Below are 27,440 nucleotides of genomic sequence, written 5' to 3'. Positions count from 1 at the left end.
TCCCCATTCATTCATCCATCTTATCTGCTTTTTTTTCTGCTTTCACGGGTGGTGGGGGCTGCCTATTCCAGTGGGCTTGTAGGCTGGGGGTGGGTAACACTCTGGGCATGAGGCCAGTGCACTGCAAAGCTACACGAAAGACAAACAATAACTCACCCAGACACACATATAGGCAATATGGAGTGATCATTTCAACTGAAACGCATGTGTTTTTAGGTGGAAAGAACCTGGAGAGCCTGGAGAGCCTACCCAGACACAGGGACAACACACAAACTCCGCACAGTAGGGCCTTGAACTCGGAACCTTCCAGCTGTGAGGCAATAGAGCTACCCATAGTGCCACTGTGACACCCCATTTCCCCCATTTGAAATAACTAAAATAATTTTAATCGTAAAAAATTGATATACGATTTTAATTGTAATTGTATAAAAGACCCAAACCCCCTAAATTATATAAAAAAAACATTTTTTATCAACCGATAGACATGCTGCAGATATTGTGAAACCTACCTGTGCATAATTATATATAAGTTAAATAAAAAATGATGAAGAATGAAAAGAAACACAAACATGACGAGAACACATGAGCTAGGTCTTTATTCTACCACATGGGAAAGAACGAGATCCGGTCTGAGCCGATGTTGTATCCATACACTAACAAATGGGAAAGAACGAGATGCCGTCTCAGCTGATGCTGTATCTACCCACCAACACACGGGAAAGAATAAGATCCGGTCTCAGCTGATGTTGTATCCTCCACCAACATACGGGAAAGAACGAAATCAGATCTCGGTTGATTTTGTATCCATCCACCAACACATGGGAAAGAACGAGATCTAATCTCGGGTGATGTTATATCCATCCACCAATACATGGGAAAGAACTAGATCCGGTCTCAACATTCGGATTTTGCTCATATGTTGAACAAAAACATGGGCAGAGCGATGGCTTGGATCTTGAGGTATTACTGCATACATATTATATAGATTCATTATACATAAAGGCTTAAATATTTCACTCTATTTCTTGAAAATTTGATAATGGCTTACAAATAATGGAAACCCAAGTCAGAAAATTTGAACAATATAGTACATATGATCAATTAAAAAAGGATGTTTTCAGCAATGTGTTCATTTCTATAAATAGGTACTTGTTGAACCAACTTTTGATACCATTAGCATTTTGGGTAGATGCCAAGTCCTGTTGGAAGATAAAATCAGCATTTCCCAGAGGCTGGTCATCAGAACACCCTATAGTGCTTGAAAATTGAAATTTGGCTGTTAGTGTCGACTGATTACTGTAGAAAAAACAGTGGACCAACACCAGCAGACATGGGAACCCAAACCATCACTGACCGTGGAAACTTTGTAGTGGACTTCAAGCAATGTGGATTCTGTGTCTCTTCAAACATCCTCCAGACTTTGGGCCCTTATTTCCAAATGACATGCAGAATTTATTCTCATCTGGAAAGAGGATTTTTGGACTGCTGGACAACAGTCCAGTTCTTTTTCTCCAGCCTAGCTTAGACGTGTCCAACGTTGTCTCTTGTTCAGGAGGCGCTGGACATGATAAATTAGACATTTGACAAATCCATGCCTAGGATTTGTCTGTGCACAGCAGCTCTAGATGCTCCGACCTCAGTCCACCCAAATTCTTGAGTGGATTTTGCTTGACAGTTCCCTCGAGGCTACGGTGATCCTTGGTGCCGGTGCACCTCTTCCTACCGCACGTTTTCCTTCCACTCAACTTTCTGCTTGAATACAGCAAACAGCTTCTTTAGCAATGAGGGTGTCAGTGGCTGTCCTCTGGACACCTGACATGTTTCCCCGATTTGTGAGGGTTTCTGAGTTAATTAGATGATTAGGGTGTGACATGACTTTCCAATATTGATCTTTTTCACAAAATTCAAATTTTTGAGACTGAATATTTTTCTGTAAGCCACTATGGATGTCGCCAGCCAAGACAAATTTTCACTGAATTACACACACACTGGCGGTCAATGTGGAGCAATAAATTCATCATTTCATTACTGCTGTTAGTGCTGTGACATGAGAGGAGTGCAGCTGTGTGATGAAACATAACCCTGACCCTAATTCACCATTGTATCAAAATTACATCACCTGAATGTTGTGTTCTTCTGTATCTCCCGCACAGTCCAGGTTCATCCAGGGAAATTTGTTCAGATCAGACTATATACTCGATCGGAAGATTTCATTGTGACAACATTGATTATTCTGATTATTATTCACATTATCCACAATGGGAAAAAAGCTCTGGATCCAGGTGATGACAAAAATCATCTCCAAGAGCCTGATCCATCTGCGGTCAGATCTTGAGTAATCTGTGTGCGATCGCACTTGAATGCAGTGATGTGTGGTGAGGTTCATGGCTGGTGAAGCACTGATTTCATCGTAATTAGATTTACAAACACATGAACCTACAGTGAAGCTTATTCACAATTTAATAAGCAACAATGAGTGGGTTATTTTTAAAGTCTCATAGCAGTTATTTACACATACAAACTTTAACACACAAATAAGCACATTTGATTAAAAAAAACATGCTGTTACCTACATGTTTGTTTATATGTTACGTTTACTTATATATGAAGTTCATGCACCGCTCCTTCTGAACAAAAGCAGCAGAAAAAAACTAAGTTTAGATATGTAATCCTCCATTTTTAAAGTAAGGCAAGGCGAGTGGAAAACAAATTAATGGCTTTAGTTTGCTGTCACTTCTTCTACAGTCAAAGAAGAATCCTCAGCCGAATCCCTGGGATCACCAGCGCCCCCTACCATGAGGCGCGAGGCCTCACCTAGTGCCTTGTCCCAGCGGTTTCAGGACCGCTCAACTCAAGAAAGACGTTGCACACATGAGTTGTTGACAAAAAACACTGTACATTATATATGCTATTTAAATCATGGAAATTTACTTCATAGAGCAAACATGTTTAGACATTTTAACAGCGACATATAGAGAGATAGCATTACGGTCTCACTGTATAGCATGCCAGCACAGCTAGCCGAGCGTTTGCGCAATCCATGGTGAGGCTCGGCTGGCTGGTGTCTCACCGCAGGTCTCTGCTCCGTATTTCAGCAGAAAATGTGAAAATTGAGCGATTTTGAGTGAAAATAACCTAAAATTGGTGATGTTGAATATAAAATAACAATAGTACGGATCACTGGATGAAATTAAACCATTTATTTCTTCCATTCTTCATTTTTTTCCTTTCATGATGGCAGGTGAGGCTGTGCCTAACCTGCCTCCCCTGACCGCACGTCAATGCTTGAATGTGAACACAAGAAAATAAAGGAGACAAACATCAGGTCCATTTTTCAGCATATGGCAATGAAGTGTTTATTTTGTCCTCTGTCGACTAAGAAAAAACTTTACAAACTCATGTTTCAACACCAGACTCAAACTCTTAATACTTTCTCGTACCAAACCTTGTAGAAGTCGGACTATGGAGCTCACCATGTAAAACTGTGATGTCTGGGGGACTTGGGGGTGTGCGGTGTGTGTGTGTTGGGGGGTAGGGGGTCTGGCATTGCCTCTGAGCCAGAGGTGAAGGAACTGAGTGTGTGCAGAGTGGATGCTACATTAACATGGTCAGGGCTGGCTCAGCGCTTCAGTCTGCTTGTGTTCTACATCATGTGGAAACGAAGATGGTGGTAATCAGATGATCAATGGGCAACAAAGATGTTACACAACAGGCACTGTCGTGGTTAAATACAGGAAGAGAATACCAGGGTTATTTCTTACTCTTAACACCTCATTTAAAGCACTCAGGCTTCTGTTCCGCCACTAAATACTAAAAACCAGTTTGGCCATAAGGACAGTTACACATCCAGAAGCTGATGTAGACAAATCCCTGACAGGGGCCCGTCCGGACTCCTGAACACGACTGGGTGACTTTCCAGTGACATTTTGAACCTGAACAGTTCATGAAATTGTTTTACTGGATCATTTTAGGCATGCAGGGTTACATCATTCTGGTTCGCTCCCGTTCTGCGGTGTTGTGAATGATGTGACTTTATTTGGATAAAAGCATAAGCATTACAAATGTACTGGAAAATAAAAATGAGCACCCTGCACCAAGAGATCTGGATACACCTCTGGACAAAGGTTTCATTCAAATCCTGATCACCAATCTTCAGTAGATTTTACTTTAACAACACTTTTTTTTTTAAGGTTATCAATACTAAGTTTGACAAAAGCAAATGCTAACTGGAAAATTCCCAGGGCTTTCGGCCATATCTGATGGACGTCATGAGAAGGTCAGTCTTGAAGGAGATGGTTCACTTTTTATCCAAAGACAGATTTCATCTGGAATTTAAAGTCGATTCATGTTACAAAAGTCCAAACTATCGACACATTATGAATCAAAATTTTAAATATGCTTATTAATTATAGCACAAGTAAAAGGAGCCAATACCTCAAAGTCACTATAGCAAATGATATGGAAATACTGTAATACATCAAAATCTTCTTCCATATCCCTGTAATAGAATAAGATCCACTGATCTGTCTTTACAGGTTGAGGTCTCAGGTGTGGCAAAAAGCACTGGAATATTTCCAGGTTTCCATGACTTCTTATGTTACATGTTTCTGATAAATTCCTTAAGAGTTCTTTAGGAAAAGAGACACAAACATAAAAATGCAGTCAAATGAATTCATTAGTGACATCCGGTGGACAAATGGTGCAACAGCAGGACTTTATGAATGAGTTCAAACAGATCTTTGGCATTTTTGAATGCACATGGCTCCCCATCTACCCAGGAACAAGCCCCCGCGGCTCCGATCTTATCCTTAACACATGCCAGCGTATGCTGAGGCATGAATAAGGTAGTAATTATCAACAGAAAAACAAATTTGTAAGATATGTGGGGGGGGCACAGTGTTGTCCCACAAAGTACGCACAACCATTTTCCTGAACGCTTCATCCGTTTGCGTGGGTCACGGGAAGCTGGAGCCTATCCCAGCCTGCTTAGGGCGTGAGGCGGGGAAAACTCCGGGTGCAACGCCAGTGCACCACGGAGCTACATAGAGACATGGAAACGCGCGCGCACACACTCACTCCTATGGGCAATTTGGAACGGCCAATTAACCTGAAGTGCACGTTTTTGGATGTGGGAGGAAGGCCGGAGAACCTGAACAGAACCCACGCATAACCAGTAGCAACATAATGAAGGACACTGGAACGCAAGGGAATGACCACGGACACATCAGTAACTGCCCACCAGTGGACAGCCACCTGCACCTTTGGTCTTCATCCACATGGACGTCATGTAAATCACACCGTTTTGCCCAGCGTAATGATCAGTGCTCAAAATGAATGACAGTGTTTCAATCCTTTGCAGAATGCCGATCTCTGACACACTTGTTGACAGGAAATATGCTCTAAATATGAAAACTGCACAAACGTCTCAGTCTGAGGACATGTGGACACGGGTTTAGATGGACATGACCTACAGACAGCCACAGTGGATCATTGCACAGGCAGACATCGACACTGGAGTCAACACACTGGTCAGTGTTTCATCACATCTTTTAGACTCTCATTATTAACATGTTTCAGTTTGACGTGATAGAAGTACTGTAGCAAAGAGGACAAAATTGGCAACTTGGGAAAACAAAACATTTTAATCCAATGACTTTGATAACAAAGACAACAAAAAACAACTCAAGGCATAACTAAATACTGCAAATGGAAATGAGTAACGATGATATCTCTTTGATTCGTCGAGAGTTAAGTTTGAATGAGCAAAATGGATGCTGGGACCCACTCACTCATCACAGGCAAAGACTAATGCAAACATTAGAAAAATGACCCAGAGAACATGATCTCACAGTTTAGCACTTTGCATCTGAAGTAGAGTTTTGGCTTTGGCCAATCAGTCTGCTGCTGGACCGATCAGTCTGCTGCTGGGCACTGAAATAAATTGGTGAGCCAAGTAGCTCACCAATTTATTTTCTAAGGTTAGTTTGATCCATATTCATCATTTTGCCTTTTTTTAACTGAAGTTTTTTCTGAAGCTTTTCTGAAGATTGTCAGATCGACAGCCTGTTTTTTCTGGACAATTTCCCATGAGGGTGGAGGATGGATGATTCAACAATTATCAGCTATTCTCTGTAAGAAATTTATCAATCTCTCTGTGGACCTCTAGTGTGTGCAAGACTTGGAGCAGATCAATGAGAATAATGGAATACATGCGCTACATGCTGTTATGTAACAGCATCTCTTCACTATTCTCACATTTAGCCAAGTCGATGATGCTCTCAGAATTTCTCAGAACTTCAAAGCACAATGATGTAGAAAATACATTAATATTTAATACTGTCATACCAGTTGTTAAAGGAAAATGCCACTAAATTTGTATATAATGGTTAACAAGTTATTTAAAGAACCCCATTTCATTAAACGTTCTTCCTTCTGAACGAAATATTAATTTCAGACGTTTGACAACAGAAAACCATGACCAAAACAGCCAGATGTTCTGTCTTTGTTATTAATGAGGGGAATAAATAATTCCAATTTGGTGGCCCCTTGCAACCTCAACCTGGACACCTACAGGTCCCCACACCTCCTTTTGGAAACCACGTTCTTTCTAGAGCAACAAATCACCTTGATGGTGACAGTCATCAGGATTATCATCTTGGGGTTGCAGGCTACACCATACACAGGGGTCTAAAAAAAGTTTGAGATGCATTATGGGAAGTTTGGGTTTTGTGGGACTGGTATTCTTTATTGACTTAAAGATAACTGAACATAGTAACTCTGTCAAATGTTAAAGACAGTAAACACATCACAGCCTCTGATTCTATGTTCCCAATTTTCTTTTTTAATGTTTGTCTCTTTTAACTTCCACTATATAATAAAACACATCTCCCAGAATTCCCCTTGTTCAAGCTCTAGAAAACAGGAGGAAACTCTTTCAGTTCTGGGTTTGTTGGTGGTTGAGACTACATGACTGCCAAAAGATGTGTGCAACACACTGGGTCTAAAACAGGGGTCAGCAACCCATGGCTCTGGAGCCAAATGCGGCGGCTCTTTGGCGCCGTCCTAGTGGCTCCCTGGAACTTTTTCAAAACTTTACGAAAATAGAAAAAGCTGGGGAGGAGGAATTGTTTTTTGTTGTTGTTGTTTTTGTTTCATTTTAATATGGTTTCTGTAGGACAAGCCCGACACATTCTTAAACGGGGATTATTTAAAAGGAGCGATCATTGATGTACGAGCTGCATTTGGGAGCAGATTTAACAAGTTCATCAATGAAACAAAACATATTAATATATTAATGGAAATTAAACTAAAACCAACAAATATCACACAACAGATTACTCATGTGGTGTCATTGTTTCCAGGATGCACTGCAGGGAAAATAAACATTTAATCATCTCAATAAGTATTGTAGCCTACTTAGTCATTTTGATAGTAGGTTAACATAGCTAATACACACTTCCAGCCTGTGTTGTCTTCATATAAGGCTTATACTGTATAAAGCTTTAATTTTTTTTGCGGCTGCAGACACATTTGATTTTAGGTTTCTTTGGTCCAGTATGGCTCTTTGAACCTTTTGGGTTGCTGACCCCTGGTCTAGAAGAACAAGGTACAAAAAAAATATCTTCTCTTGTTTTGAAACCACTGGTGAAAAGTGCAGGTGGAGTTACAGGAAAATTTCAGACAGGAAGATTTTGGCAACGGCTTTTATCTTTTAGAGTCTCTACAGTTGCTTCTTGTCTAAGGTGTTCCTCAGGGAGATATGTAAAGATAAGCTTCACCCATTAAATATGTATGCAATTTCATTTTGCTTGAAATTCTACGTTGTGTGAAATTAATAAATGCTTTAATAGAAATAGCTTTAAAAAAAAAAGATAAGCTGCACCTGCCTTGCTCCTACCAGTAGAGGGCACCAAATGGAAAGCGTATACAAACAACAGGTAAGTTATTAAGCGAGGTGTGCAAAGGAATCTTCATGGGGGGTGAAGGGTTACCGGGGGTGAGGGTAGGAGTTTCCCTCTAATTTTAAGAGTCCAGCATCTTGAGTTGTTCAGGACGACGATGTTTTCATGTGAGAATCCAGAAACCTTTTGTGAACCATCTACGGACCCCCCCCATCAGCCGGGGACAAGATCATTTTCTCTTTTAGGTAAACTCTTCTTAAAGAATGATGCAAAATAACACTAGCAGGTGTAGAGCATGCATCTCAATATTTGACATTTCACGACAAGACGTCATTTGTAATTAAGGCATAAATCCTCAAGTAACTACTGCAGTAACAGAATGTGGAGAGTGAATCTGTCACGGTGATGGAGGGAGGCTGCACTGCTTTCAGCTGTCAACCAACTGAAGTAATGTAATGAAGTGAAGCAGCCAGATGATGTGAACAATAAACCACACGACTGCTACAGTCCCAAACACCACCAGGGCCGATTTCCTTCTCTTATGCAAAACTGAAAGCTAAGAAAGGCATAGCACAAGAATTATTTACTAAACCATTACTGTTCAGAGTCCTCCATTCCTCAGACAAGAAGGTCTAGACTTCAGCACAACATAACACACACTTGTGATTATGCTGCTCTCCTAAACATTACCTGTTAGGCTTTGTGGCTGAACATGAGCCAAAAGGTTTGCTAGCTTGAGGTTTAACCACATCTGCTTGAGAAGTAAAGCGACTGTAAACATATGCAGGCCCCTCCAACGGTCACTGCTGCAATGGCTTTTCGAGAATAGTGGCGGTGGTGCCGAGGTCAGGATATAGCCACCACCATGAAAACAGCCACTCCAAGAAGTCTTTGCAGTGTTTACATGGAAGAAACCTGGATGACGTGTAACATTTAAACTACTGAAGGTAAAAGCACCACTCTGGCCATTCAGTCCCTCCCCATCGGTCTCAAAAGCCAGCAACGCATGTGATTGAGAAGGCTTCAACATTATCTAATGGCACTGAGAGAAACACCGAGACAAGTCCGACTGTGAGCCCCACCCACTCTGACAACCGCCACTGTAATGTGTGACACCAGATGTTTTGGTATTATTTAAGGAAACAGTATAAAGAAGTCTCTGAAGCTAAAATTCGAACAAGCAAAATGCAGCTCATTGCCCTATTCATACATAATCATTTGTTTCCCAACTATCAGTTGAGAAAATGTTTTCAGAAGTACCTCTTCAAAAAAAAAAATGTCCTGAAAGTGTATCAATTATCTAAACATGGGACGATAAAATTTGGAACAATGTTTTTGTTTGTTTTTAAGTAAACTTAAGCACAGAAACAGTCATCGAAGTTGGAACCGACCACTGGGACCATTTCAGGGCTGCTCTGGTGCTTTCAAACATGCTGCTTGATCTTCTGGTCAATATGATCCCATCATCCATGTGTCAACGGCAGCAAAGCAAACTCCATCTGCTTATCAAGACATACCTCTGTCCATCAAAGTTGGAGATGGGCAGACATTTACCCCTCATACCATGAGCTGCAGGACAGAAGTCACAGTGTCCTAAGGCTCTAGAAAGACTTGTCACGGAGCAGCTGACTAACGCCATCGGACAGGAAGGGGTCAACAATGGCCAGAGTTCTGATTTCAGTCTTCTGCTTACAATAAAAAAAGTTTACACACACAGTTAATGGTCCAACTCAAAATCAAAAGATATAAAGGAGGATGTTGACCATGAACATCTGGTCAAAAATACTCGACATGTTTCTTTCTGTCTTCAGAGCTCAAAGAAATGTAACTTTTCACAGCGTGAGCCATTCAAGAACCGCCGTAGCTTCAGCCGTGACAAGCAGAGGCTTTAGGTTCTCTCATTTTGGCCGTTCTGTCCCCAAAATAATAATACTAATGATAAAATAATGATAATAATAACACCACAATCCAGACACACAGCATCCAGCCTAATTCCCCATGCTTCATTGCATGGTACAGTACAACAAACAGCTTCTTGACATGGTCCAGCAGTAAAGAATTAATGTCATAAAATAAAATCTGAGACAAAATATACACATGGACACATTCTTGCTGCAACGGTCGACCCCCGTCACAGAGGCAAGACCTCCTTCGTGCTGAGGGTCACTCAAAGAAAACAAAATGCACAACAAAAGGCAGAAAAAAAACTATAAAGTATACACATCTCCAACTGACGAAATAATTTATGTTTGAAAAGAATAAAATCTGGTGAAAAAAAATAAATTAAGGCATGCAAAAGATAATGATAAATCATCTGATTTGGATTCTTTTTTTCCTTCACTTAAAGCCAAACATCCTATATATGTCGGAACCACTCACACTTATTAAATCCTCAGGATGAAGGTAGCTGCCAAAAAATAAAACTCAAACCCACTGGAATATCACCGTAATACGCCCGAGAGTCTGAAGGCCCATATTTACATCCTGTGTTGTGTGTTGAGGGGCTGATATTTACAGACATGTTCATGCGGATTCAGCAGCAGTGCAGCAAAACAAAAGACAAACACTTGATGTGACGCAGACAGGAGCGCTTGTCAAACATCTCAAACAGGAGAAAAATAAATATCACATCTTAGATTTTAAAAACACCAACATTAAAGTCAGCCTCACTCGGTTTCCCCTCCTTTAAAAGGAATACTATGGCCTAACAAAATGATATGTATAAAACAAAAGAGAGTAGAAAGTGAGACAACATCTTGTCTGTTGGCTTGTAAGGTGACGGTGATATATCAGAAGTGAAGCAGTGCGGAGCCGGGCCGGGCCAATCCGGGCGTGCTAAGCCAAGCCGAGCCGAGCCGGGACCAGGGAGCTGTGGTTCGGCCACGTTAAGGCTTTGCAGTAAACATGAGAGCTCAGATACTGCTGCTCCCTCAAACCCAACCAAGACTCGCGTCAACTTGTAACATTTAAGCCGGCACGAACAAAATGACATGCACTATCATACACACACACACACACACACACTCGCACACACGCACACACACACACACACGCACAAAGAGTTCATTTGGAGAGACTTGCCACCGCCTCTTCTTTTTTCTTTTTGGATTTTTTTTTGTTGCCTTCTTAAACTTCTTGGCAGCCTTTCGCGGTGTCGCTCTCCACTCTTCTCAGCCTGTGCCCCCTCCTCTCCTCTCCTCTCCTCTGTTGCAACGCCGGGCAATAGGAAGGCCAGGCTGGAGGGGAGTCGGGTGAGCTGGGGGGTCTGGGCCGGGGGTCGGGTCGGGACAGTTCAGTAGTCTGCAATAGGAGCCAGGTCAGGGTGCAGGTCCACCGTGACGTTCTTGTAGAGGCTGCTGAGGGACACCAGGGGGCTGTAATGGAGGTTGTTGAGGCCATCCAAGTGTTGCCGCTCTTTGGAATACCTCAGCAGTTTATACCTACAAACACACAGGGACTCAGCTGACACACTCCATCTGCCACACCCCCACTCCAATGCAGGACATACACTCAGGATGCAAAATACTGCGGACCACTGAAGGATACATTGATATCAGCCATCACGTTCAGACACACTGGATGTTTACCAGCACAGACACATAACTTTCTGTGTCTGCAATATTCTTCTCATTCAGATCAAATCGCTGAATCTCATTTGATCAAGGCATGAGTGCAATTTTTGAGACTGGATAAATGGGTTCACCATCACCGTTTTGGTGCAAACAGCACTCTGTGTGTTATGGGGGCTGGTAAATGTGAGGAAAGAAGCCCACTTGTCTACCATCAGCTTAATCAGCTAGCTGGTAAACAGGTAAACCTCGGCTTACGTCATTTGGACTTTAGTTGTTCTTGATTATACGTCATTTTACTACACTTTACTTGTGTCCACCACAAATATTGGAATCATAAAATCACTAGTAAACTGTTAAAAGCAGATAACATCATGTTACTGTACAATAAAAAACACATACAGTGGTAGCTCTACTTATGAATGTCTCTACATACAAAATGTTCTACTTACGAAACGCCTCAACAGGAAAATATTGCCTCTAGTTACGAAAGAAATTTCCAGTTACGAAAGGTAAAAATACAGTATGGGCTGATGCTCGCAGCTCCGAGGTTCCTGAACGCAACATTCTTATCGCTGCTCTGCCATTGGCTATTACCTAGCATGCTGGCATCCCATTGGCTAAGAGGGACCTCTGTGTGGAGCTAGATAGGTGTCTATGCAGCGTCCTCGTCATTCGGCCCCCGACCCATGAGGTGTTCTGATAGTTTTATGTAAATATATTGACTTTTAGAGTATTCACTATGGACCCCAAGAAAGTGACGGAGAAAAGAGGAAAAGAAAAGACAAAGAAAAGAGTTTTTTGTCCGTACAAACAAAGCAAGAGATGATAGAAAAGCATGAAAAAGGGATGCGTTTGGTTGATCTCTCCAAAGAATATGGCCGTAATGCATCTACAATCACCACGTTATTAAAACTAAAGGAAGTTTAAGGAGTTTAAGGCATCGCGTGGGTGGTTGGAGAAGTTCAGAAGGAGGACTGGAATTCACTCTGTTGTTCATGGGGGGGCAAGAGGGCATGAACCAAAGTGGGCAAAAAACAATGAGGACAGCAGTTAAAAGGTAAATGATTATCATTATATTTTCTTTACTCTATTCTTTGTTTTTTACGTTATGCACAACTCTCATTTATTGTGTAATAATCTAATCATAACATGTATTTGTTACATGTTTTGATGCATTTTTATGCTTTATAAAACATTTATGTCGGAATTTTGGGGGGCTTGTAACGGATTAGGGCAATGTTCTACTTAGCACTTGGCAAGCTCCGTGACCCACAATGAGGAAGAAGCAGCGGAACAACGTTTTTTCTGTACAGGTAGTCGCCGACTTACGACCTGTGCAACTTACGACCGATCGACTTTACGACCACAATGTCCGGGTAGGGCGGGGCATTCCCTCCAGCCACAGTACTCACGCTCTGAGGCTCCCGCGCTCTCTTCAGTCCCCACGGCGCACACACGCTGTTCAGTCACACTGAGATCAATAGCCCAGCCCACTACTGATGGGCTGGGCTGCTTAGGAGGCTGTGACGGAGAAATGTATGAATGACGTATGGAAAAACTGTCAAGCGTTACGTGAACTCTTCTGTTGGATTTGAAAGTGACGAAGAACTTGATCAGATTCGGGAGAAAATAGTGAAACTGGCAAAAAACCTCTCCTTGGAGAACTCACGAATGATCGCGCTGTATGAAGAACTGATCGCGCTGGAAGAAGAAAGAGTGGAAGAAGAAGAGAGAAGAGAAGCAGAGAAAGAAGAGGAGGAAACGGAAAAAATGTTCACCACCAAAGGCTTGTCAGAAGGCTTTTCCCTGTTAAATAAACTCCGTGCACACTTTGAAGAAATGGACATAGAACATAGAAACATTTGCAAGGATTGAACGGATGGCAAACGACGCTTTCCGTCCATATCGTGAAATTTATGAGGAGAAAAAGAAACGAACAATTCAGACAAAGCTCACAATGATTATGAAAAGATCATCTCCCGCTCCCACCAACCCACACGCTGCCCCAGCTGACGATCCGGACGACCCCCAGCCAAAAACCAGCGCTGCTGGATTTAATTTTTACGTAAGAGTCGATTTACGAGTTACGTCGAGTTACGACCGATCTGTCGGTCCCAATCGCGGTCTTAAGTCGGCGACTACCTGTATTATATAAAAAATATATTTTAATTGTTTCCAAGCCAGAAAGAGATTTGTATGAACTAAATATTATTCAAAATGCATTTATAAATAAAGTACAGTACAGAACTGGGAATGGTTATCTTCAGTTTAGCCTGGACACAAATTAATTCGACTGACGTAGTTTTTCGTCTTGCGTCGCGTCTCTAGGAATTAACAACAGAAGTCATGGTATAAAGTTGTGGTCAAAAGTTTACATACATTTGTAAAGAAAGTAACATCAGGTTATCTTCAATTTCCAGTTAATTCTTCAACTCTGACAGAGTCGTGGAAATAATCATAAATTTTAGTGATTGGAAAAAATATTTGTCACAAAAAACATCCATGAACTTTGGTTCTTAAATAACTTTATTATGGGACAAATGAAAGTGTGACCAAATCTGCTGAGTCAAAAGTATACAGCATGAATTAGCCATTTTTATGATATAGAAAATATACATGCAACAAATCTTAGCATTTCTGTATGTATATTTTTGATCCAAAAGATTTGGTCACAGTTTCAGGTGACTCATGATAAAGTCATAAAAGAACCAAACTCCACAAACTTGACAAAGACGCATCTGTTCCAATCAAGACAGCCATGACGTTACGTTTATTTCCTGGTGTGTGTAAACTTTTGACCACAACTGCACCTGTATCTCCTGTGATGTCTAAAACGATGTTTCCTCTTTGCAGCACCTTTCTGGATGAATGTCTTACCTTCCCAGGAACTGCACCTCCCCCCTGTGGTGGTGAGGAATGGATTTGTACTTGCCAATCTCTCCCTCTGGCCGTGTGACGTTGAGACCAGCAAAATGAACCCTGAAGGAAAGACAAAGCTGCATTATTATGTACAGCATTACGTTTCATAATGCTCCAAACATTTTCAGTGGGGCTGTGACAGGTGGCATCTCCTTTTTTCCAATGTCTTTCCAAACACAAAATCACTTAACCAGTTAATTCATTAGTTGCCAGTGACTACAGACGTTACGTTCTTCAACGGGTCGGGCTGGAGGACAGTCTGGGGGAGCTCTTCTGTTAAAATCAGGCTTCTAATCATGGAATTTATTGTCCTGACAATTAATCCAGTTACAAAACAGATAATGGAGAATCAGAAGAATATGGAGAAGTTCTGGCAGTTTATGATGCAACAAAGTTTGTGCATGTCAGAGTTCACCAGCGAACGCGGCGTCGCTCTGAGCGAAGCATCTTGTGATCAGTCAAGAACGAATGAAAACAGTGATAGAAAGTCCTCTGAAGTTAACTCGGTGCGACGAGTGAACTGATGTGGTCTGATGGTTTCTGACGCCACTGCTGTTCATCTGCTGTTAGTTGACTAACCTGTTCCACAAGTCGTCATCCTCTCCTCCCCAGCCCCAGAATGCATTGGGAAAGCCATTAATTTTGCGGAATTGCTCCACGGTGAGTCCACTCACACCCCCAAAGAATTCACTGTATGGAAGACTGCAAACAACAAGTCAAACGCAAATCCACATTATACAAACACATTATACAACTGTCTGAGATCAGGACACACTCACATGTACATGTATTTGTCCAGTTTGGCAGCGAAGTGACGTGGCATCTGACCGCAGCCGTAGTAGTTTCGGTCGTTCTCTGGGATGTGGTCAACGTCATGGAAGATGAGACAGTCCCAGTCCAAGTCCTTCATGGCCTCCAGGAATCCCACATTAAACAACATGGCTCTGTTGAAGGGCTGGGTACCACTCTGAAACACACACACAGACACACTTGTGTTCAAACAAAGAGTACCTAACACACCCGGAGCTTTTTTCCTCCAAGGTAAAAGAACACTTGACCCAACCTTGGTGCAGCACTGGCTCAGTTCACTATCTTGTGCTGGGGACCGGAGCGTCGCCGGTTCAAGGCCCGTGTCAGGCAAAAAAATTTCGGAATGTGCCCTGGCAGTGGGAGGTGCCAGTTCACCTCCTGAGGACTGCTGAGGCACCGTTGAGCAAGGTGCCGCCACCATTGGGGACTCATTGGGCGCACCAAGAAGTCGCTGCCTGCCTCCCTATCACCTGCATGCATATTGGCCACTTGTGTGTGTGTGTGTGTGTGTGTGTGTGCCACACTTATCTCATGGTGTGGTGCCGTGTGTTTGAAGACAGAATTATTAGACCTCCCATTGATTTTTGGGTCAAAAATCAAGTCCAAAAACATCAGAAAATGACTCGTCGCGTTTCTACAGTTCATCACTACTTTAGACTGAATGTTTTTACTCCTGCTAAGAACAGTCTGGTCAGCAGAGGGAGCTCTAAGCATTACAACAGTGGTCCCAAACTAAGGCCCGCCTCCACTAAGCCCCCTGAACAGTACCAGAAAAATGCCCCCCAAACTAAAAGATGCAACTGTTCATACTTCCAACAAGGAAGGTGTCAAAACCCAACATTAACACAAGTGAGGAGAGCCTAAGGAGAGACTATGTAACTTATATATAATTAATTATACACAGGTAGTCTTCAGTGTATGACGACTGCATGCTGCAGCATTTCTCATAATGAAATGTTAATTATCCTCCAACAACAAAATAAATGCATCCATCGGAGACGACTCTATGCAACATTCTTGTAGATGCAAGAATTGAAAATTTTGGTTTTAATTTGTCAGAGATGGAAGTTAAGCTAAAGTCAGCAGCAGCTCCATCTGGTGGAAGTTCAAAGCAGCATTTAAACTTGACCGAGAATCACATGTTGCAGTAATGGATCACAAAACAATGCACTGTACCTGTTCAATGACGTAGAAGGCAAACTGGAGCCGCTGTCTCTGCAGGATCGGGATGAGGTGCTCGAAGAGGATGGGCAGATGTTCATGGCGGTTTCTAAATGGGATCAGGATGGCCACCTGCAGCACAAATGTGAATGTTTTCAGTCTTCAATACTCGTATATCCTCTAAAAGTGTAAATGTCTATGTAAGGTGTAATCCCCCACCTTCCAGCGACGTCTGCAGTCCTTTGGTTTCCAATGGCCTCCAAACTCAATGTCAAAAAACTTGGAGAACTTCAGCTCTACCTCTTCCATAGGGATCTCTGTCATGTTCACTTCTATAAGGCCCTCTGTGGACATGAAAACATAAAACAATAATGTTCTCCAAATCAGTTTGATATCAGTTCAAAACCGGGCTGCTTTTTCCATTAGATATTGCCCTTCAACCATCACATGAGCCTGATATGTTTTTATTCCACCTATATAAACACAGTATAAATGCATGTAAGGCAGATCAGGGGTCCATTTAGTTCCCAGAGTTAATTTTACCTCAAGCAGGTAGTGCATCCCTGGGATGCGCTTCAAAAAAATGTTGTGCATCCCAACATGACGGTTACACATCCCAATGGCAATGCTATAGTATTGAGTTTTGCCTATCGTACAACATAAAAATTAAAGCTGTTAATTTTAAGGAATTCATTAGTAACAATGAAGAAAAAAATGTAAAATTATATATTATTTTATCAACATGTTAAAGCCTGGTACTCATTCTTTAAAAAAAAACATTTTTAGAAATAAAGAAAGATGTAATAGAGTATTTTTCACTTTTGCTTTTCACTCAAAAGTTTTCTTTGCTCCACACAGATTTTTGGTAATTTGTGTTTGGAGACTTTTGCCATGGGTGCTGGCATTTAGCCGTGCCTCCCCAATGGAAACAAGCACATCCATTACGGTACAAATATTCAGACTTTTGCTGATTTTCACTTAGCTTCTTCTTCCATACTATCTATTATCCATCTCTTTTTCTTAATTAACTTTTGAACTCATTGCCACTTTGTTTTTCTCCAACTTTTGAATCTTTTTCTGAGGCATGGTGATAATGTAAGACTCCTCGCTCTCTCAATGTAGTATATAAAAGGAGCAGATGCCGTGTTGCCTTTTGGTCAATTTTAACAAGACTGAATCACGCAGGAGAGTCTCATGACGAGAAACTCGCACGAGATCAAGACATAATGGTGATTTCTTGGTTCAAAATTTAAGTGGAGAAACGGCTAAATTGTGACTTTTTTTGTTGAATAGAAGTTCATTTTTTCCAATATTATATCGTGGAAAAAGGTAGCATCATTTTTTTTAAAAATTGCAAATATTTAAAGCTGGTGTCCCAGGGACGCACGTTGTTTTGAGGATCGTTAGTCTCTGTAAAAAAATGCACGTCAAAGACGCAGACGCACACTAACGAGAACACAGAGTTCCGTATCCCATACGGCAGTGGAGGGAGTAGCAGCAGCGAATCAGAGAGCTGCATGAATGTGCAGCAGAAAACAGGGATGGGCGTGATGTTTTGACCTCCAAGTATGAGTGATTTGAAATGGAGCTAATAACAGCTAGCATGAAACTCAAAGTCGAAAAAATCAACCAAAAAATGTGTCCCATCAGCAGACAGGGTGGGGTCAAGGCTGCATTAGCACATTGCAATCCATGCTACATTACAAAAGGTGTCATACGTTTCATAAGGCAGGTTTAACTCGAGGTAGAGACTTCACTACACTCAGAGGTATTACTCCCAAAAACAAGTTAAATTGGTTCAGGAAGACCAGGAAACACCAATCTAATATCATCCAAGGAGGGAGCAGCTTTACAGTTCCTCTAAAATGTTACACAGCATCAGAGAACATGGAGAGGAGCCACAGAGACACCTCTGTCTGGCTGTCTCCATAACTGTACATCATTTCTTTCTTGTTTGGATGTTGTTGGACTCTTTCCTTTGTCAGGGATTCATTCATTCATTCATTCATTTTCCTGCCCACGTCATCCTCTTGCGCGGGACTCGGGACGCTGGAGCCTATCCCAGCTCGCATAGGGCGGGAGGCGGCTAACGAAGTTAAAATAAAGCACCAATTCTTAACATGCATATTCAGGATGGGCGTGGCACAAAAACACCCTGAAGCAGCAAATCCTCAAAGGCGGTGTAGGTGTGTTTTTTAACAAAAGGTTTTTGGTGGTGGGCAGAGGTCTACTTACTCATAGAAGGTAATCGCTCCGGGCAGGGGAGGTTCTGGGAGTAGGTGAAGTTCTCTGGGAGGTATGTGGTTGGCTGGACCAGGTACTCACTGGAGTTACTGCCTTCGGGGTAGTCTGCAGCAAGAACAACCAGCAGCAAAAAATAGAATAGAATATAATAGAATGGAATGTCTTTAATGTCATCATACACATGTGTACAAATAAATTTTTTTAGAAAACTTTCAGTGCAAAAAAGGACTCAGGTTCAAGTATAAAGTAAAAAAAACAAAATGCAGGTGCAAGAACAAGCAATTATTGAAATATATTTACAAAAGGCCGTCAAGAGTGAACGGATGTACTGTGCAGCAGGGGGCTCAACAGTAACAGATACAGATCGCCACTGTTGCATTCCTAACTGGGAAAGACTTCCAACAGCATGTCGTCAGTTACGTATTCTATTACAAGAGCTATTTTATTTACTGGATTACTCCTCCTCTATACGTCACAGAGGAGACTCATGTTTAACCCCCAGCTGACAACATTAAGAGCCTTCAGAGCTGACAAATCTGAGTAGCAAATAAGGCACAACAATATAACAATCTAAAAACATGGTATGGAATAAGAGGTTAATCTCATCTCCAACACATAGTGTGACATGCAGGCCATGTAGCTTCAGTTGTGGGTATAATGTAACAGCACCTGACACACAGTCACTGTAAAATCTGTTCATTTATGAGCAGAGGCTGTGGGCCGAGCACCCATGGATTAAAGTGTGACGTGTCTGATTTACCCGTTCCGTTGAGAGTACTGTTCTTGTTGGTGTACAGTCGGATCATCTGGCCGATGGTCCGAACGTTGTCCCTCAACATGATGCCCTGGGCCTGCACCATGAAGAAGTAGGTGTTGGCTGGGCGACAGGAAGGAAGGAAAGGAAATGAAATTATTTACATTAAATATTTACATTTTCATTAAAAAAAAACAAACTCCTATGTATATCTTGTTTTTCATGCAATGTAATCATGTAAAGCCTGTAAGTCAAACACATGTTACTTAGACTTCAAATAGATTAATTCTCCCAGCAGTATTTCACCTCAGCTGATATGCAGACAGCAGCTAGCTTTGTTTGGATGTCTTAGAACCTGTTGATCATTTTGTGTGATTTTATCAAATCTCAAGAACAAAAGAACTGAATGCCTTCATTTCCTTAACTGGTCATGCTGTTTGGGGGGAGGCTATCCTAGTTGACATTGAGCAGGGGTGAGGAAGACACTGGTTTACTTCAGGGCTTTGACAGACAATCAGTCACAGTGAGGTTCATGCCTCTGGGCAAACTAGAATCATCAGTTCACCTCCAGCATATTTTCACTGGTGGGAGAATCCAGATCAGACAGGAAGTTAATGTTTTACTATTATACAACAATATATAGGTAAACCTCAGCTTACGTCTTTTCGAGTTATGTTGTTCTTCATAATACTATACTATTGGGTTTAAATATACAATACACAGAAAATTTTAAATTAAAATCTATTACAGTAATTTTAAAAAAATGTTTGTTTTTTTAATTTTTAATAAAAGTTGATTAAAATTAAAAGTCCAAGTCATTTCACTCTACATCTTTCCACCACAAATATTGGAATCATAAAATCAATAGTAACCCGTTTAAAGTTGATTGTACAATGAAAAAAAGATAAAAATGGAGTGGATTGAGCTAATGCCGCCTGTATGCTATTAGAACATTTTAAATCAAAATTTATTTATTTTTTATTTTAATTAAATTCAAATTTTACATTAAAATCAATTACAGTAATTTAATTTTTATTTAAAATTATTAATAAAAGTTTATTAAAATTAAAAGTCTACGCATTTTACTCTACATCTGTCCACTGCAAATATTGCAATCATAAAATTACTAGTAACCCGTTTAAAGGTGGATTGTACAATGAATAAAGATAAAAATGGAGTGGATTGAGCTAATGCCCCCTGTACAATATTAAAAAATAAAAAATTTGATTGTAAGCTCAAAATAGATTTGTTTAAAACAAATATGAAAAATGCATTTATAAATAAGGAACAGTAAAGAACTGGGAACGATTGTCTTCGGTTTAGACTGAAGATAATTTAATTTGACTTCCGTCACGTCTCCTGGAATCAATCAACAATGTAAGCTAAGGTTTATCTGTACTTCCTCACTAATACAAAAACATGTTAACTTCATACAAAATATCCAAACAATCTGAAACAGGGTCAGTCTGGACAGTCCCAACACCTCGAGTAGTCATTATGTTATGTGTGGAAATGCTGTTATTTTCATTGGGAACAGCGAAGGTGAGATGTATCATGATCAGGATACACACCAGACCCCTGGCAATGCACTCTTAGTAACAACCACAAACTGTGGTCAATCAATCCATCAATCAATCAGTCAATCAATCAATCAGCTTTTATTTGTAAAGCGCTTAATCACACCAACACACAATTCAAAACGCTTTTACTGGCAGAGAAACCCAACAAAGTGTTTTCATTATCTGACTCATTTTTAATTTTATACACTGTTATTTATAAAATTAAGAACACACACTCTTGTTTTTTGTTAGACAATCACACGCATGTGTACAGGCCCCTGTAATACACACAACCACACACAAGGGGGCCTGTAAGCATGCAGGGGAGGTAGGGCAGCTCCTTTGTGGTGCACCCAAATGAGCAGCTTGTGGGGGGGGGCGCCTTGCTCAAGGGCCCCTCGGCAGTTCTCCGGAGGTGAGCTGACACCTCCCCCTGTCGAACCGCCGATCTTGAATCATAGGACGACCCGCTCTACCGCCCGCTCTACCACTCAGCCACTGCCGCCAAAACCGAGCCAACGCCGCTGCTTCACCAACAGCCTTTAAACTCTAGCTCAAGCTTTAACTCGTGATCACTCTGATCATCTCTATAAAATAATAATCCCTGTAAGGAAATTTCTTTGTGAATGGTAACAAACCTAAAAAAAATTTAATCAAGATGTTGAGTTTTATTCTTACAGAGTAGAGTCTTGCCCTGCAAACTGAGCTTTTAATTCATATGCAACCACTGAAATAGGTGTCATGAAAATTTATGATACCCTTCCAATGTTTGTAGGGCAAGACAACAATTTCTGCGCTGGAACTGGGAAAAAAAATTAAGAAGCAGGATCTGAGGAGAATCACCCAAACAGAAATCTGTCTTTTTCCTCTATAATTGTCTTTTCTTTCAGAACACAGGGTCATAAACTGCTCTTACTAGTGACGACCATTCCTCTCCATGTGCTGCTGTGGTGTTTACATGGTATTGAGACTGACGCCATCAGGGCAGTGACCTGGAGATGTTGGGAACTCCTTTAGACTTTGAAGCAGAACGTCACCACACTAGAAAGATGCATTAAGGAACTCAAGATGGCATTCAAAGATGAAAAAAAAGGATAAAAGCTATGAAAACAAAGTAGAGGATTGTGTCGTCAGGATTTTGTGGTTATGACTTGGCTAATGATTTACAAGATAATTCAAATGTGTCTGTCCAGCCAAAGCAAGACAAACTCAGTAGTTTCTGGTACTAATCCTGAACCTCTCTTCCTGATTTGTGTTATTTAGCAGCATTCCTATCCATTTTGATCAAGATGTGTCCTCCTGAAGTTAAAGAGTTTGCTCAATGTCTCACACGTCATGTGGATCCAGTATGAGGCCTTATTGACAGACCCATAATTGATACCTGATCAGTTCACATGTCCAGAGGCATTCTGCATAGTTTCACTTAAAACACCAGATATTGTGACTTTCCAGTGATGTCAGATGTCAATACTTTTGTGATGGAGACCAAATCCTTCATATATAACTGCAGCTAACATGTTCTAACAGACACACAATGTGAAGGGAAAGGAAGGCCGGCACAAACTAGCCATCAAACATCAAGCCTGTTATTTACCCGTGATCAGCCGTCTGAACGAGTCAGCACCAGTGTTTGGGGTGATAAGAGTCTTATCATAGCGTCAGCAGGGTGAATACATGAAGCTACGGGGCAGAAGTAGATCAGTCCACACAGTCTTGGGCTGAGGACCGGAGGGTCGCCGGTTCAAGACCCATGTGGGCCAAAACGTTTAGCTTGTGAACTGACAGTGGGAGGTGCCAGTTCACCTCCTGAGCACTGTCGAGGTACCCTTGAGCAAGACACTGTCCCCTTACAAGTTCCATATGGTGCAGCCACATGAGAGCTACCTGCCACTCTACCTCCCATTATCTACATACCGACAGGCCCAGCGTGTGTGCGTGGGTCTGTACAATATACTTACATACTGTATGTGTGTATATATATATATATATATATATATATATACATATACAGTATATACATACATACAGTACACACACACACACACACACACACACACACACGCACGTGTGAATATTTATCCTTTAATAATCCCCTTACGGGAATTATTAAATGATTAATTATTTAATTTACAGCATCCTGACAAAAAATATTTCAAGAGAAATCTTCAATCTGCTGCTTCTATTTGGGAAACTAAAAGCCCTACCGGCACACGTTCTTGAAAATGTTATTGTGGGAAGGCAGAACAAGCAGAGCATGAAATGACCACAGTTGTCTAATTAAATTCCCACCTAGATGTTGCTGAGTGTAGCATGGAAGACAGGTTCAGAAATCTGTCCACCCCATAATATAAGAGTACGCTCATATTGATGACATTTCACTGCTCGAAACTCTTAAAGGGGATAAAAAAATGAATGGATCTAAAACTGAGATCGGGTGCAACACCAGGTGAAGAACTGACGTTGGTGTGGTGAGAGCTACGAGGTGTTCAGGGCTCAGTTTCCACCAGTCCACAGTAGAACAGTATGGCAGCCGGCAGATAGCAGGAAAACACTAGTTAGAACGTATTTTAGAAAAGAATCACTCGTGAATACATCCTGGTTCTTATCTATTCTCTCTGCACGTGAACACAATAAAGACACCATCTTCATATCTGATGAGATCTGCCTCATTAGTCTGAAGCCGGTCCTTTGGTTCTGGAGAGACATCTCTCTCAGTCCAAAACGCAGCCCCATCACTCAATCCAGCATCTTTTTAGAGGCAGCAGCCTTTATAAGGATGAATGGAAGAGATTCCAGCATCCATGCAAAGTACTTCAATTAGCAGAGTCATGACTCTGTGATGTTACATCTGTGACAGATTCATAAGCAGAATGTGACCCATGTGTCTGTGAAAAAAATGCCTATTTCCATCTGTTTATATGTCATTTGCTGCTGTTGGATGTGAATTAAAAATGTCACCTGGCTGTGGTTATTCCTCTGTGTGGAGACAAACTAACATTTAGATTCATCGGCTAACACAAACATCATGGATCACTTTGTGGCAAAGCGAACACAGCAGCATGGCTGTGGGCACACTTATGTCTAGCTAAATTAAAAAAGGATGGCCTAACAATTTGTTGAATTAGCAGCAAATTCACACTCAGACAACAGAAATGGTTCCTCAAAACCATGATTATGTCAGGCGTACATTGTTTCCATACATTTATCTGTTTTGAAGGCTTTCAAGATAAAAGCTAGGGCCTAAAGTTCAAAATAGAAACACCTCCCTACTATATACAATGGTACACTAACAAATTGATTTTACTCATGTTTTGTGATTTTGTCTGATGTGAATGCAGTAATACCCAGAGATACGAGCTGCCCCACATACGAGATATTTGAGATAATAAATTCTCATTGGTGTAGCTTGTGTGTTCTTGAGACTGTTGCATTTCTTTTCATTCTTTATTATCGTTTACATAACTTATATATAATTAATTAGGTACAGGTAAAGTCTCCACGTTTATTGGTTGATTAAAAAATTTTTTCTCTTCATAATTTAGGGTGTTCCGTGTTTTTTCTAAAAGGCTGGAACGGATTCAAATGATTTTAGTTATTTTAAATAAGGAAATCTTATTTAATTTATGAGCTCAGTCACAGAACAAATTAAACTTCCATCTGAAAGGTGCTCCTGTAGTCGTAAACACTGTTGTGGCAACACAGTTCACTGCCATAATGCAACAACAGACTCAAACCTGATTGTGTATGATACAGTAACGTTTTACGTGACGAGGACAGATGCGCTGATTGAGCACCAGCACAATACTGAATGAGTTAGTTATATACAAAAGGGAGACACTGAACACCTTCCCAAACTTCATGCAACACTGTTTATTTGATCAGAACTAGGATCACCTATTAGATAAAAATAGAATCCAATCCGATCCAACTTTATTTGTTAAAATTAGAACCCATCCCTTCTTGATTATCTGTGCACGTGGACAATCACACTGCCTGACATCTGGCCATCATAAATGTTCAGTGGGACCCTGGACTGTCTTCACCGTCTACACTACATTCCTCTCCTACTGAACCACTTTCCTCCAGCTTGTGATCGCTTTCAGATATTGCAGTAAAACATCAAATCAGCAAAAGTAATACGCAAAACAATGTCCTAATTGACACACCATATTAAATTATCAGAAGGGAATCCATGTAAAAGAGGATTTAGGACACATAAGACAGCGGTGAGACCAGCCACCATGGACGGATTAGAGACAGTGGTGCTGAAACGAAGACAGGACGCGGAGCTGGAGGTGAAGGAAATGAAGATGTTTCGGTTCTCTAGGAGTGACCAGGTTGGATCGGATGAGAAATGAGTTCATCAGAGGAACAGCCAAGGTGAGATGTTTATGAAACAAAGTCAGGGAGAGCAAACTTGGATGGTTTGAACCCGTCCAGAAGAGAGATGGAGAGGATGTTGGAAAAAGGATGATGAGGATGGAGAAGAAGACCAAAAAGAAGGTGGATGGATGCAGTGAGGAAGACATGAGGACCGTTGGTGTTAGAGAGGAGGAGGTAGAAGGTAGGATGACACTCTGGAGACACTTAACGGGACACAACCAAGGAGAGAAGAAGAAAGTGTTCACGTTGAGCCTTCAGGCAGTGAAGGAGACAGCAGGTCTGCTTTTTGTCCACAACACAGCCACAATCCATCAGTTCACGTCCACACAGCTATCACAACACACACTATCCCATAATAATCCTGTGTCAGTGTTTCACCAACAGAACCAAACTTCTCTTCCTGGGGGGGGAATGTTTTCACGTTCAAACACAACGAGTCATGCGCTGCGGCTGCGTTAGCAGCGGAGCTAAGTCCATTCATTCACAGGTCAGGCCGAAAGTCAGCAGCGTCAACCCGGCACATGTGGCTCATTTTCCCCGGAGACCCCCATCGAGCAGCCACTGCGAACCACCGCTCCCAGTGCTGCTGACCGGGCGGCTGACCTGCGGTGGGTTTACCCCGACAGGCTCGTCACCCTGTCGGCTAGCAGAGGCAGCGTTAGCAGGGGCTGAGCAGCAGCCTGGCTGCGGGAGATAATCCGGCTTAATAGCATTAAGAGTCTCCATTAAAGCTCATTAATTCAAACCCGTGTTCACTCACCGATCCCGGGGGCCACGTAGATGAAGTAGAGGCAGGTGGTGGACATGGAGAAGAAGAAGATGAAGGCCAGGAACGAGCGGTTGGAGATTCGCAGCAGCCGCCTCCAGTTCAGCATCTTGGCTCAGGCCTGCTTTCCTCCCACCGACAGGAATCCCATAAAACACGTTCGGAGTTCAAAATGTCCTCGACTTGTTGACAACGCGTCAACACGGCGGTCATGGAAACACCTGCACCGTCAGCGCCCGGTGATGCAGCGCGGAGGAGGCTAGCTTAGCGCCAGCGGGGCCGGCTGGCCTGCTTCCCCCTGCCAAGAAGCTTCCAGATGGAAACGGCGGGCCGGGGACGGGGCTATCAGGCGACCGGGAGCCGGGTGAGGGTCCACCGGTCGGGCATTCTGGAACGAGACGGTGTGGGCCGAGGCGGCAGCAGCACTACTTCAGGATGCTCTCAGTCGCCTCCATGGCGGCGGTGTGTCGGCGTCTCTCGCTAGCCTGACGGCCGGTCACGGAAGGGGGCAGAACCGCTCTGCCTTCCCCCCCACACAGTCTACTCCAGGCCGGCGCAATGTTTCCAAAACAGTCGGTGCACGTCTTCATCAAATCGGGCCCACTCGCATCCAGTCATGCCACCGGGGGTGTCCACGCTGCTCTCACGCCTCTGTGGGGTGTTTTATACGAGAAAATCAACCAGCGACGGAGCTCCAGTCCGCCGCTTCTCATTTTCTGCCGGCACTGCAGAGGCAGTTTCCGGTGGGTGTCACACGACCCCGCCCCTCCGTCGCTATGGAAACCGGTGGCGGTGCAGCGGCGTCTCATCCTTGGGGCCCCCGTTACCTTTCTGCGCTCTTTCTCTACATAACCTCTGATGGTGACGGATCGATTTCACATGATGAAACTAAAGCGTGACACGTGGAGCTCAACTGCTACCATTATTGTGGGGGAACGTTTCTGTCTTCCTGCCCCCCAGTCCCCAGGCCCACCCCTCTGGAGCCCGGGACGCTCTTCCATACTTGCTTTTTTTGGGGGTTTTTACATATTGTCCTATTTCTATTTCTATGTGGTAGTGCATACTATAATCAACATTATGTGCTTATATGGTAAAACTTTCCTAGCCCAGGGACCAGAGTTCAAACAGTGTGGGGGGCCGCCCATGTATTCCAAGTAGGAATTTGCTGTGATTAATTTAATCTAATTCTCTTCTATTAATCCAGAGTAATTGGATGCATTGTGGTGCAGTCGATAGTGCAGTCACTTCAAGACGTTTCTGGGTTTGATTCCTTTCTGTGTGGAGTCTTTATGTTCTCCCTGGGTTCTCCCACTTTCAAAAACATGCAGTCTCGGTGAATTTCTTGGCACCAGACTTACCCTCCAGTGGATC

General features: G+C 42.2%; 1 protein-coding gene across 2 annotated transcripts; it reads right to left on the bottom strand.

Annotated features, from left to right (window-relative positions):
- Positions 1–14: 14 nt before the first annotated feature.
- b4galt6 (UDP-Gal:betaGlcNAc beta 1,4- galactosyltransferase, polypeptide 6) lies at positions 15–26,781 on the bottom strand. 2 transcript variants are annotated; one of them, XM_068318962.1, is made up of 9 exons: positions 26,064–26,781; positions 19,368–19,484; positions 18,599–18,712; positions 16,583–16,707; positions 16,379–16,495; positions 15,172–15,359; positions 14,972–15,094; positions 14,351–14,452; positions 15–129 (listed from the first exon to the last, which is right to left on the bottom strand). In XM_068318962.1, the coding sequence occupies exons 1-9, from the start codon at positions 26,176–26,178 to the stop codon at positions 63–65; spliced, it is 1,068 nt and encodes a 355-aa protein (XP_068175063.1). In that variant the 5' UTR covers positions 26,179–26,781; the 3' UTR covers positions 15–62. The 2 variants fall into 2 exon arrangements, with proteins under 2 accessions (XP_068175063.1, XP_068175062.1); XM_068318961.1 differs by lacking the exon at positions 15–129 and adding an exon at positions 2,345–11,341.
- Positions 26,782–27,440: the final 659 nt, after the last annotated feature.

The sequence above is a fragment of the Antennarius striatus genome, chromosome 7 (assembly GCF_040054535.1).
Source record: "Antennarius striatus isolate MH-2024 chromosome 7, ASM4005453v1, whole genome shotgun sequence".
NCBI classification, from domain to species: Eukaryota; Metazoa; Chordata; class Actinopteri; order Lophiiformes; family Antennariidae; genus Antennarius; species Antennarius striatus.
Note: the sequence above shows the minus strand (reverse complement) of the source record. Positions and strands in the feature narration are given on the sequence as shown.